The following is a 13,997-nucleotide window of genomic DNA, read 5'->3' as shown; positions in this document are numbered from 1 at the left end:
CTTTGTTAGGCAATTTTATTTTGCCTTTGCCATCTTCAATATAAGGTATGTTATTGTGCTATGATTCCTCCACTTTTTGAAGTTTCAAATTATAATAATTAGTGTTTACATTCTTCTTGTTAAAATGTTTGAAATGAATAAAACTATTTAAATAAATAAAAAAAAGACCGTACCCTTTTATGTAATGATGTTTACTTTGAATTTATATTAGTTCACACAAACACTCCCATGCTTTTGTTCCAGCCCTCCGGTCCAGTTTAAGAACCCATTGTGGCCCTCGAGTCAAAAAGTTTGCCCACCCCTGGGCTAGATTATATTAAAGCAAATTCTAGACATGTCATTTTTATATACATCTCAAATAATAACAGCAGCAGCAGTATCCTCTTATATAATCACAGTGATATTACCTCGCCTAACAAAATAAATAAGAATGCCTTAACATCTAATACCCTGATCATACTCAAAATTTTCCTAAGTGTTAAGAAAAAGAATGCCATCTTATAATTGTTTCGTTTGCATTAGGATTCAGGTCAGTGCACTCATTGTATTTGGCTGTTAAAGAACATTTACTGTCCCCCTCCTGTTTTGTCATGCCATTGACTTGTTGAGGAAACTGAATCATTTGTCCTAAACCAGTGGTCGGCAAACTCATTAGTCAACAGAGCCAAATATCAACAGTACAACAATTGAAATTTCTTTTGAGAGCCAAATTTTTTAAATTTAAACTTCTAACGCCACTTCTTCAAAATAGACTCACCCAGGCCGTGGTATTTTGTGGAAGAGCCACACTTAAGGGGCCAAAGAGCCGCATGTGGCTCGCGAGCCGCGGTTTGCCGACCACTGTCCTAAACGAATGGATTGGGCTGATTGTTTCTTTGTGGGATTATTTAATTTCTTCCACTCTCTCCAGGATAGTCAATAGACTGGAAGTTAGGTCTAATGGCTTGATTAGATAAAGATTCAATTTTTTTTTTCTTTGTAAGAATACTTAATAAGTAGTATTTTATACTGCTTCTTACTACCTCTCAGGAGGAAAGAAAAATAACCAAATACTAAGATCTTGCACATATCCTAAAAACTAATAATTCCCAAGGAAGGACTGATGAAAATTCTATGATCAGTTGTAAATCTTTAAAGATTATCAAACATTGGTGTTGATGAAATATGTGTGGCCATGTCTTCAAACAGTTGTCTACCTATTCAGACCCCTGCTACTCTGTAAATCTTTGGTTCCCTATTCAAAGGCTCAGTGTGTGGGTGAGCATTCCAGCACCACCGCCATACCATCAGGGACAATAACAATAATGCTGTAGTTCAGAATTATACTCTGATGGGGGCCCATGTGAACCCCAAGAGAGAGCAGAGGTGAGACTGTTAGGAGCTGTGGGAACTATTACCATATTCCAGAAGCCTTTTTTAAGTGTCCCTAGCCCTTGTAATCTCCCTGATTTATTGGGTACTCATGTCAGTTCTAGGATAGCGATCAGGCTTTGCTTCCATGACTTTGCCATTTAAGTATGAAGTTAAGATTATCCCTAAAGTTTTCTTCACAACTTGATAGAACTTAAAATTCTTGGCATGTTAATTCTGTAGTTACCCCAATAGGCTGCTACTGACAAGGTTCTTTAATTATTGAAATTGTTGGATTTGGATCATTCTTGTTAGGAATATTTTATCTTAAGCAAATATTGCTGTGGTATGGGTTCATAGGCTTTTTCTTTTCCTTTCCCTATGGGCCATACAAATTTGATTAGAATACAGAGGACATCTCAAAAGTATATCAATGTGCTTCTCACTAACCCCCAAAGTTAAATCAATTATTTCCTTTGCAGTGAGAAAAAAGCTGGCATTACTTGCCTTCACCACTAGAAGAGAATTATCTGTGTTATATATATTTAAATTAATCTCAGCACCTGTGATGTATAATTTTAGTACTCTTTTTATTTTCAGTCTTTTATTTACCACTTACTTCAACTTCGGGACTTCATCAGTTCCCTTAAAGTCATAATTCCTGTGACTTCACTCATTGTATAAGTTCTGTTACATTCTCATCTCAGGAGGGGAATTGAACAATAAGTGTTGAGTTCCAAGGAAATGGTTTCCCAGAGCTTAAAAAGACTTCACAGTCTAGCAATAGGACACTCATGACAGCAATGCATGATAACAAAATGTTTTGTTGCAATGGAGTCTTTTTTAAATTAGTGCCTTTAGATAATTCATAGTACCTGTCTGCAAGATGCAAGATGATTTGAATTGACTTTAAGTACAGTAGATGGAAGGTGTTATGCATTCCCTCCTCACTCTTATTATGCATGTTAGTTTGCTATAGTAAAGTGGTTTAGAAGTTTAAATGGGCTTATACTTGTCTAAAGGTAAGATTTTAAAGGTAATTGTGCCTAATAGTACAAGAACAAATATAAAAGCTCATGACACTTTAGTCTTGCTCTTCCCACATACAGTGCATTTAGAATGTAACTAACCTCTTTCATTTTAAACACAGAGATACTCAAAAAAAGCATTTGGATTATTATCAACCAGATCTACCAATCACAATTTTTATGGGTCATCTACAGCGAACATAGCTGTTTTTGAGAATGCATCTTGGAAATTATTTTCATCATACAGTAACAGTCATTGCCAAATAACCTATCCATAAATTTATATGACAATCTAATCTCATCTTTCTAAACTACATCAAAGAATCAGAAAGCCAAAAAAAACCCCTCAGAGTAGTCAAAAATAGATGTTATGAAGTCTATATACAGCATACCCTATATACAGAGCCTCATCAAATTATGAGTCATACAGTTAGACAAAGCTTGGTTCAAATCTTTGTTTCCCCATTTAGTAGCTGAGTGATTTGGGGCATTATTAATCTCTCTCTCAGTTTCCTCATCTATAAAATGGGATAATTATCACCTCATGAGATTACTGTGAAAATTAAATGAAATAATAGATGTAATTAATAGATCTTTCTTTTAAAATAGTAACTTTTATTATCGTTATTATTATCATTCCAACAATTTAACTATTATTACTACTCTCTGGTTCCCAAACCTAAGCAAGCTTTAAGGGTCAAGATGATGACAGTCTAGCATTAAGGGAAGCCACAGAAAAAAACACTAGTAAAAAAACAACAACAAAAAAAACACAGATGCCCTGGCTGGTGGCTCAGCTGGTTAGAGCATTGTCCCATACACCAAAAAAAGTTGCAGGTTTGATTCCTGGTCAGGGCACATACCTAGGTTGTGGGTTTGATACCTGGTAGGGGTGCATATAGGAGGCAACCAATGTTTCTCTCTCACATCTATGGTTTATAAGTGAAAAGAATACATAATACCCTTGTGACCCAAAATCACGGTATTATAGAAGAGTAGAATAAGTTGATAATAATGGTTGTAAATCATCAAAAAATATTATGACCCATTTTTGAAAGCCCAACCTGCAAAAACAGTAAAAATAAAACAAATTAGGGTGCTTAAAAAGATAATTTTTCAACTATATGGAAACTTCATCACTCCCTAAGGATTCTACATCACTCAAGTTTCATTAATACAATAAAAATTTTAACTGAAATTCTATGTAAAGGATAGTCAATAGAAAAAAAGTTACTATTCTTAACTTCCCACCTTCTCCATGCCACTCACACTTACCCCTCTCCATACCCCTTGTGGTAAAGATTCATGTTGGAAATTTGAGAAAGTATAATATGGGAATTTTCTATATTACTATTGCTTTAATTGTATTCTAGTCATGGTTTTTTTTATTTATTTATTTTGACATTTCAAAACACTCCATTCATAGGAGGGAGGTTCTTATGTTTATTGCTGAGTACAGTTTTAAAGGGTTGAGAAATACTCCTTTTTGAGCAATAGGCAGTTATCTGATAGGCATGTATTACGAGGTAACCTTCTGATAATAAGAATGATTGTTATGAATCACCAGCAACAATAGTATAGACATCATTAGCTAGGTGGGTGGAGAAACTCGAGGACTTGGGATACTATTCTATGACACTGGCAGGAAGGGAAAAAAGTAAACTACAGAAAACCAAAGAGTATGGTTACTTGGAAATAGTAGATGCTAAAAACAAATTAATTTACATGCTCTTGAAACAATTCAGGATATAAAGATTTAAAGAATAAACAGAGAAGTATTTTTATATGACAAGCTTTCTATTAGAAGAACCATGTAACCAGAAAACTGGAGTACTGAATTTACCTGTCATACTACTTTGCAGAACTGATAATCTCTTTTTTTCTCTAGCCTGCCGACAACATTTGCAACTTTGGATATTGATGGTGTAAGAAAAATAATTTTTGCACTACCAGGTAAGAATAATTGAAACAGTTTATTTTGCCTTTTCTGAAAAAAAAATGACCAAAAATGTTTTTGAATCCCAAGTGACCAGTCCCCTATCAGAGTACTTGATTTGGAATCTAAATGACCTGGGCTCAAGTCCCAGCTTTACTTACTTGGATGAATCACTTAACCTCACTAAGGTGTTTCTTCATCTATAAAATGGGGCTAATTACTACTTCACAGGGTTGGTGTGAAAGTCAAATTAGATATTTCACAGCACATTCCAAACCTTAAAATGATAACCAAGTATTAGCTGTCACTGGATCTTTCTGGAGCACCTGCTTTTCCTTATAGGAGATTGGTCAAAGTTAGCAGCCTAACCGTGTCCCACAACTTGAAGTATTGTGCTCAAGGGGCCAAAGGGCTGTGAACCACACATGCAAATGCTAGAACAAAAAATACAAAATTGCTTTTGGTTTTGGCCAAATTTGGACCAGTGGGAGGGGGGTGAGCAACGTGGAAGGAGGAGCTACTAGTATTGGCACTTCTCAGCCAAATCCCAAGCATCATCAGTCTGACCACATCATTGTCCTCGCCCTCACTGCCAAGTGAGCAGAAACCCACAGGTTCAGATAGTGGTTATTTCAGCAGGGATGGGGATGCAAATAAAACTTTTTAATGTGTTTCTGTATTTTCTAAAAAGCCAAGTGGCTCCGTTCATAAGGACTTTCACATTCAGCTTTTTACCGATTTTTGGCTGTGTGTTTAAAGCCGTGCTTTTAAAGCCATTACTAATCTTGAAAAATCTAAAGCAGTTGAGAAGTTTTGTATATCTACTTGTTGTTGTTTTTTTTTCCCAACTTTAACAAAATTATCCTCTAATCTGTAACAGTGTCCCATTCTCTCTTTTTTTGACACAGGTTCTTTCAGAAAATAACCTACTTAATTGTTTATAACCTACTTACTCCTTTGAGATACTTATTTGCTTTTTATATAAAATAAGTCTCAAAATAGAGATATAAAGAAAGCAGGGAGAAAAAAAATATAGGACTTAAAAATCATTTTAAAGCCCCAAAGAATTTATAAGCAAAAAAGAGATTAGATTTCTATCATATAGGAAATTTTAAGAGAGAGGACATGTAAGGAAAGTAGTCTTCAAAATTTATCTGTAGTATAGAACTCCTTGGGGCCTTTAATATATCCTTAGATATTCTAAAAACCATTATATAAAAATATGATCCTCTGTCTGGCTTTAATTTGCCTAGATGACACTGTTTACTTTATCTACAGAAGCTATCACTCAACCTATAGACCATCAGTGACAAAAGAATGTTACAGTGGGAGACTAGTTCACCATTACTGCGGAAGTACTGTTTGTCTACCAAAGAAGTTATAATTAACCTGTATTCAAATTACTACTTTCGTTTGAAATTTTCTCTGCTCAGCCTGAATAAACCTAAAGAGGGCAGCAGGAGCTCACATGTTCAGACTGTAAAACCAGCAAAGAGGTTCCTTTTACAAGGATTTTAAAATTCAGAATTGTATTTCTGCTTTCCCAAGGTCCATGCATTTAAAGCCATTACTAAGCTTCATAAGTTTTAAAGCAGTTTAAAAGTTTTGTGTATCGACTTGCTATTTTTGTAACTTTTTAAAATTCCTGTGTAACACATTCACTATAAAAACTTTAGAAAATGATACGCATTAAGAAATGCTACCCATAATCCTCTTCCCCCTGAAATAACCACTATCCGCAATTTTTTATATCAGTCCTTCCAGTCCTATTTTTATAGAGTAATTTTATAAAGCAATAGCAATTACAGGAATTCTATAATCATTGTTAAATAAACTGTGTGTTTTTTTACAGAAAAAAATGTTTATTTGTATTTTTGAGGCGAGAAAAGCAATTGATTTTTTTATTGTTTAAAGTATTACATATGTCTCCTTTTTCCCCGATTGACCCCTCCCCTGCCACTCCCACCCCCCAGGACAAGCCCCCACCGCCCTAGTGTCTGTGTCCAATGGTTATGCTAATATGCATGCATACAAGTTCTTTGGTTGATCTCTTACCACACACCCCCACTCCTGCCTATTAAGTCTGTAGTTCTGTTGGACAACTCATTTTCTATTGAAATAATAAGTATCACTCATCACCTTTTACAACTTAAAAAATTATATTCTTAACTACTTTGTAAGTAGAAGAAAATTAAAAGTATGGTTTTAGCTAACAAGAGGCTAAATTAACCATTGCCTTTTACTTTGATGATACAATTAGTAGCACATAGCCAGGCCAAGGGAAACTAAAAATCTAATAGCCCATCATATATCTCCAGTATATACATAGATATTCACATACAACTGTATGAAAGTATTAATAAAAATAGAATTTTAGAACCAGAAGAATATTGAGAATCATATAGTCCAACCTTTATTTTGTGAATGAGTTAAGTTAGACTCAAAAAGGTTTGGAACTCACGAGGGTCACACAGCTTCGTTAGTTAATATACCACAGAAGAAACTACTATAAATGTGTTTTTCTCAGTCCAGTCATTTTTTTCACAACCTACCTTTCCTATCTTTAAAGTGCATGACACAATCAGATTCCTTCTTGGAGAGGTACAATTGAATTTCTCAAATTGTTATTATAACTCTAAAAGAACTTAGTGTTTGAATTAGTCCGCTCAGGCTGACAGAACAGAATATCACAGTCTAGATAACTGGATTATAAATAACAGAAATCTGTTTTCTCACAGTTCTATGGCTATATGAACGCAAATTTAGTTTCTATTGAGGTTTTTCTTCCTGGCTTACAGATGGCTACCTTCTCACTATGCCCTCACGCGGCCTTTCCTCTGTGCACAGGCACTCCTAATGTCTCTTCCTCTTTTTATAAGGACACCGGTTCTATTGAATTAGGGCCTCACCCTTATACCTCATTTAATTTTAATTACTTCTCTAAAGGTCCTGTCTCCAAATAAAGTCACATTGGGGGTTAAGACTTCAACAAATGAATGGGAGGGGAAACAACACAACTCAGTCCATGCAGTATTTATCTTCAAGTCCTTCACATTTTAAATCATTTACTTTTCTTTTTTAAACTTAAAGAAATGTCTCTGTATAGAGAAATATGGATATTTCTTTATGCTTATCCTACTTTCTAATTTTCTTTGTATTGAGCATATATTACTATGGAAGTTTTCAAACATATTAATAATAACAAGTAGACAACTATAAAAAGGGGTGAATGGGTGGACATCTGTAATAGTGTAAACAATAAAAAAATAGCAAGTAGAAACTGCTTTAAAACTTACCAAGATTGGTAATGGCTTTCAATATATAGCTCTCACAAAAGAAGAAATAAATGGTGTTAACCAACCTCTGGATATCAGAAGTCTGCGTTTCATTGGTAGACCCAGAAGGTTGCACCCTCTATGGCATTTGGTTGACTATACGTCTCTATTCTGGCATCCTTTTTGGTTCAAGGTGATTCAGAAGAGAAAGACAAGTAATCATGTCACTATGATACCTAGAGGTGTAGACAGTCATAATTGTTCGGTAAATTTTATGTGGATACTACAATAACTGCGTGGTTGACTTTCAGGGAATCCTGTGTCAGCCGTGGTCACCTGCAATCTCTTTGTTGTGCCTGCACTGAGAAAGATGCAGGGCATCTTGGATCCTCGGCCAACCATCATCAAAGCCAGGGTAATGTTTTCTAATGACCAGGAACCAAAATAGAAGCCTAGTAACAGTTAAGATATGATCTAGATCTAGAAACATCTCAAGTTTTATATTAATTTTGAGAGGAAATGGGGTTATAGTCTCTCCTTTGTGATAGAAAATAGAGGAAAGGGCACCTTTTATTCCCCTCCCACATTATTTCATGGCTTCTAACGTGAGCAATTTTCTCCAGCAAGAAGTCCATATGGTAATGGTGATATAATGACAATTTGATGCAACTGATTCTTGTGTCTTAAATTAATATAAATATCTCCTTCAAAACAACCCCATTTTGTAGATGAACAAACAGGTATCAGAAAGCAGAATAACTTGCTAGTACAGCCATCAGTTAGCAGTAAAGCTGGAAGTAGAATTTAGGTATGGGTAACATCCCATTCCAACATTTATTCCACTGTACTACTATAAACCAATCAGTGCATTGTTGGGGGAGAAACCTGCTTAAACACTTAGCAGATCACACAGCCATGTGAATAGCTCTTGTAGTTAGTACTAGAGAACACACAGATATTCAAAGAGAGATTTTTGCCCTCAAACACAAAATAATTTAAGAATAATGCAAGTTAAACCCCAATTGATATGAAATAGAGTATAAACATAAGCAAGATTAAGTGAAAGAGTGGAGTGTGATTTAATCAAGAAAAACACCCTACAATTGAATTATATTCTAGATTCCAGAGGAAAAGCATGGATTGTCAGAGTGAATAATTAGAATACTTAAAAACATAGTCACCAGAATGGATTGGACACAGACTTACTTAAATCAAAATTTCCCATTTTAATTGTATCATCCAATCTAAGCAATATCTTTGTTAGTTAGAGCTAAAGCCTTTCTAGATCACCTTAAGGTAAAGTGATTTAAATGATTATTATGCTAATAAAAAATGTTAATTCTTATTCTGACCAGTGTGGCTCAGTTGGTTGGTTGAGCATTATCTCATGCACCAAAAGATCACCGGTTCGATTCCAGGTCAGGGCACATGCCTGGGTTGTGGGCTTGATCCCCAGGAGGTGACAGGCAGGAGGCAGCGTATCAATGTTTCCCTCACATCAATGTTTCTCTTTCTTCCTCTCTTTTTCTCTCTAAAATCAATAAAAACATATTTTTAAAAATTAGACCCAATCTTTTCATCTGCCCCTTCCCGCACTATGAATACCAACTTCTTGGCCTTCTTTTCTCTTTTCATCAGAGCAACCCAACCTCTGGACTTCCTGTATTAAGAATATAAGGTGGGCCCTACCTGGTTTGGCTCAGTGGATAGAGCATCAGCCTGAGGACTGAAGGGTCCCAGGTTTGATTCCAGCCAAGGGCACATGCCTGGGTTGTGCGCTTGACCCCTAGTGGGGGCGTGCAGGAGGCGGCCAATCCATGATCCTCTCTCATCATTGATGTTTCTATCTCTCTTCCCTCTCCCTTCCTCTCTGAAATCAATAAAAATACATTTTTTTGAAAAATATATATAAGGTAGCAGTGGTGGAAACAGCAGAATACCAAGTTATTTTTCATGTCTACTCTATTCTTTGCACAACCTCCACCACCCTCTAGTTCTAAGAGATGATCCAAAAATGATCAAATTTGTTTTATCTTCCTCTTTATTCTATAGTTATCATGTGATGTAAAACTGGATCCTCGCCCAGAATACCATCGGTGTATACTGACTTGGCATCACCAAGAACCACTGCCTTGGGCACAGAGTACAGGTTAGTCATTCACACCTACAGGTACATCTGTGCACTTATTCTGCTAAAATCACATGTATATAACCTCCTTCCTTGGGTATACCCAATTTGGAATTATTATATATTTTCCTTTTTGGAAGATTAGATGGATTAAATATTCTTAAACGTATAGTATAACAGGACAAAAGAATAAAAAAATTGTAATAAATATTTAGTTATCCATGGAGCCATGTTTTCTAGATAACCATTTGAAAACAAATCTATAATTATGAGCGATTTTTATATATTAGTTCAACCGGTAAGTTCTGAGCATAATTTTTGTTGTAGGAAAAGGAAGGACTGTGGCTATGCCACCTTGAAACATGAGAATAAAGCCCAATCATAATGTGATTCTCTAAAGCAGTGGTTCTCAACCTTTCTAGTGCCGCGACCCTTTAATACAGTTCCTCACGTTGTGGTGACCCCCAACCATAAAATTATTTTCGTTGCTACTTCATAACTGTAATTTTGCTACTGTTAATGAACCGTAATGTAAATATCTGTGTTTTCCGATGGTCTTAGGCGACCCTGCTAGCGGTTCTCAACCTGTGGGTCACGACCCACAGGTTGAGAACCGTTGCTGTAGAGCCAAGGCCATCGGAAAACACAGATATTTTATGGTTGGGGGTCACCACAACGTGAGGAACTGTATTAAAGGGTCGCGGCATTAGAAAGGTTGAGAACCACTGCTCTAGAGCCTCCACTATACCCTAGATGTTGGTAAAATTTAAGGACTAAGAAATCGATATTGATAATTCAGAGTTCTATAGTTACCTCTTCTAGACTTTAAACTTTTATCCCCAACTTCTCTAGTCATATTTTACCTAACTTTTGATATAACTCCAGTAAAATTGTATTGCCCTTGAAACAAAAGTCCTGTCAAGTGCAGATATCAACTAACACTGTGACTAAGTACAGGGGCCTTGCCATAAGAAAGTAGGACTCTAAGCAAGTTACCTCAACTCGTTTGAGTCTTGTGAGAATTCAGTAAAATAGTTAAGCAAGCCCAGCTGGTGTGGCTCAGTGATTGAGCATTGACCCATACACCAGGAGGTCACTGGTTCAATTCCCAGTCAGGGCACATGCCTGGGTTGCAGGCTCAATTTCCATCAAGGGGCATGTGGGAGGCAATTGATCGATGATGTTTCTCTCTCATCAATGTTTGTATCTCTCTCTCTCTCAAATCAATAGAAACCTATTTTTTTAAAAGATGGTTGAGTAAAGTGCCTACCACCTTGTCTGGCACTTAGTAAATACTACTAAAGAAATGGTAGCCGTGCTGTTATTATCATTATTTTAATGGGTTTTAAAAGTCTTTCTTTTCAGACACACATAATAGTTCAGCCTGAAGAGGAAAAGTCTGTGGTGTTTTGCATAATGCTATAAATTCCTGGTTTATTCTTGTGAGCAATAATTTCTAATGTTTATTTTTAGAGTTTAGTGGCAAGGTAGTAGGGTACAGTAGCAAGGCTACCCAAAAAGGGTACTGGGAAGTCTGATCATCTCTCTTCCTCTTGAAGACCTGTTTCTATTCATGAGTTCTTACTTTGGAAGGAACTAGAGGGGTTCCAGATGGATCCACAGTAATGCTTCTGCTGCTGCAATGAGAATGTTTCTTTCTAGGTAATCAGATGAGCAGCCGTCTGATGAGCATGCGCAGCGCCAACGGATTGTTGATGCTACCTCCAAAGACGGAGCAGTACGTGGAGCTGCACAAGGGCGAGGTGGTGGATGTCATGGTCATTGGACGACTATGATGGTCCCAGCGGAGAAAGCTCTGATGCATGTCCACATACCATTGACTGTACCCTGTAATATGCAACGGCACAGCTAGTTTTTCTGATTTGGATAAAAGTTGATCTGTATAGTCAACATCTTGAACTATATTTCAAAAGAATTTAAATACCTTTTAAAGAAAAAAAAACACCTAAAAATAAATCTTAACAGATAACTCTATTCTGATTATATCAAAGCAAATTTTTCCTTTCTTGCAAATTGCTTTGTGTGTTCAATGCTAGGTCTGATAGCGATAGCTTTTAGTAGACAGCAGTAGGTGCCTGCAGAACTTGTGTTTTTCTCATCTTAAACAACTACTTATGCTCTCAAATCAAGGCTGTCTGCTTATTTATACTAGCGTAGGCAACACTTGGATTTCCCTTCTTAGTATGCTTCATAACCGCTTTACAGAGAGCTTTCGCTTGTTCTTTATCATGTATCTCGTGTTTATGTGCACAGTGCCAACAGAAGAGCGACTGGGGGAGGCCCTGCCCTAATCCAGGAGAGCCATCCCTCACAGAGCTTCCGGGAAGTTTCTCACCCCAGGAGCCTCATGGCACAGTACTCTTGGGCAGTAACTGGATACCTTTTCTTTGAACAATCTAACTGGGGGGAAATGCTTCCTTAAGTGCTGACAGCCTTTTTAACCAATACATTTAAAATTGTACAGAAAAAAACATAAAATCAAAGACTGATCTTGTACAGATATTAGTGTTACCAGCATTCATGTGGAAATCAAAAGCAAAGAAAAAATAATGATAAACAACTCTGTACCATAACATTTTCTGTAATGATACTGAAACTTAATGAATAAAAAAAATCCTTGATCATTATATAAAAATCCATTGTGTTGGCCTTGTTATTGAACATTATCATGTATTCTGATGGGGTTCTGCCTGGATGAAAGGCATATTTAAGATGACTCAGCAAGATTAAGTGATATAAAGGAGATGTAAAGTGTGGCTTTATGTAACTACTAGAGGCCTGGTGCATGAAATTCATGCATGGGGGGTGGGGTCCCTCAACCCGGCCTGCACCCTCTTGCAATCAAGGACCCCTCAGGGAATGTCCAACTGCAGGTTTAGGCCTGATCCTGCAGGGATCCCTCCAGGATCGGGCCTAAACCGGCAGTCAGACATCCCTCTCGCAATCCGGGACCGCTGGCTCCTAACCGCTCACCTGCCTGCCTGATCGGCCCTAACCACTTTGCCTGCTTGCCTGATCGCCCCTAACCACTGACCTGCCTGCCTGCCTGATCACCCCTAACCACTCACCTGCCTGCCTGATAGCCACTAACCACTCTGCCAGCCTGCTTGATCACCCCTAACTGCTCGCCTGCCTGCCTGATAGCCACTAACCGCCTCTGCCTCGGCCCCCACCTTTGTCCAGAAGGACATACGGAATGACATCTGGAAGGTTGTTCAGCTGTCTGGTCTAATTAGCGTATTATGCTTTTATTATTATAGATATTTTACTATAGTATTGTGGTCTGTAGCTTTGTGAAAATACAGAGCAGAAGGGAACCTATGGTTGGTCTGGTGTTTCCAGTCATAGCTAGAGAATAAGAAGCAAGTTTAGAGGTAAAATAGTTGATAACTTAGGAGCAAAATGACTAAGTTCTTATGCCATAAAAACAAATTTCAAACATCTACAGTTCTTTGGAATGGAGGGGAAATGTAAGTAGTGCACCAGAAAATTTCAGATGAGTACCTTTTTTTATCATGTTCGAAAGGAAGTGAGAAATGGGAATAATCTGTGCTGATCATAGAAAATGCAACAAATGAAATATACTCTATCCAAGTGGTTCCTTTAATAAAAATTTAAGGGCACTTTTCAAATGGTAATAACAGGACACTGAATATGCTGTGGGTTATTCTTAGTAAAGCAGACAACAAAAATTGTCTTCTTAGTAAACAAGGTACCAAGTGATGATGATGAATGAAACAAAGTTGTAAACAGTAAATATTTGATACTAATATTTCATATCTCCAGAGTTGAAAATACAATGCCCTATATTTTACATTTTATACTTGCAATTAAAGAAGATAAGGCTAGTTAATAGAGGTCAAATGAAAGATTATGAACAGGGATTTACCTACATTCATTCAAGAAATACTTATAGATCATCTAATATGTGCTTGGGAACAAAGTATATCATGCTACTATTTACAAAGATGAATAGACATAGTAGCTAACATTAAACTCCATCAAGGGAAATAATAAAAACACATGCAAGTAACCATAATATTTGATGTTTGATATTTGAAAATACATGGTAGAGTGTGTAGAATATGATAAATGACATAATTCAGATTTAAAGAGTTGGAGAAGTTCAAATGATAACCTCCTATAAGGTAAGATTTCAAGGGATAAGTTGGCATTTTAGTGGGTCTTAAAGGAAGTGTATAATTTTAAAGATGATGCAGGAAAAGGGCATTCCAGAAACAGAATTATGTGCAATTAAT

General features: G+C 36.7%; 1 protein-coding gene across 23 annotated transcripts in view; it reads left to right on the top strand.

The window, feature by feature from the left end:
- The window catches only part of GPHN (gephyrin), a 439,592-nt gene extending 427,223 nt beyond the window's left edge, over positions 1-12,369 (top strand). For 19 of the 23 annotated variants that reach the window (XM_080684047.1, XM_080684043.1, XM_080684038.1 and 16 more), the window contains 4 exons: positions 4,267-4,331; positions 7,901-8,004; positions 9,642-9,738; positions 11,380-12,363. In XM_080684047.1, the coding sequence (XP_080540173.1) occupies positions 4,267-4,331; positions 7,901-8,004; positions 9,642-9,738; positions 11,380-11,513 (400 nt within the window). In that variant the 3' untranslated portion in view covers positions 11,514-12,363. Of the gene's footprint in view, positions 1-4,266; positions 4,332-7,900; positions 8,005-9,641; positions 9,739-11,379 lie in introns of all 23 variants that reach the window. The other 4 variants (XM_080684045.1, XM_080684039.1, XM_080684042.1 and 1 more) reach the window with 1 other exon arrangement.
- Positions 12,370-13,997: the final 1,628 nt, after the last annotated feature.

The sequence above is a fragment of the Plecotus auritus genome, assembly GCF_963455305.1.
Source record: "Plecotus auritus genome assembly, chromosome: 1".
Lineage (NCBI taxonomy): Eukaryota > Metazoa > Chordata > Mammalia > Chiroptera > Vespertilionidae > Plecotus > Plecotus auritus.
This window is presented reverse-complemented; position numbering and strand designations above follow the sequence as displayed.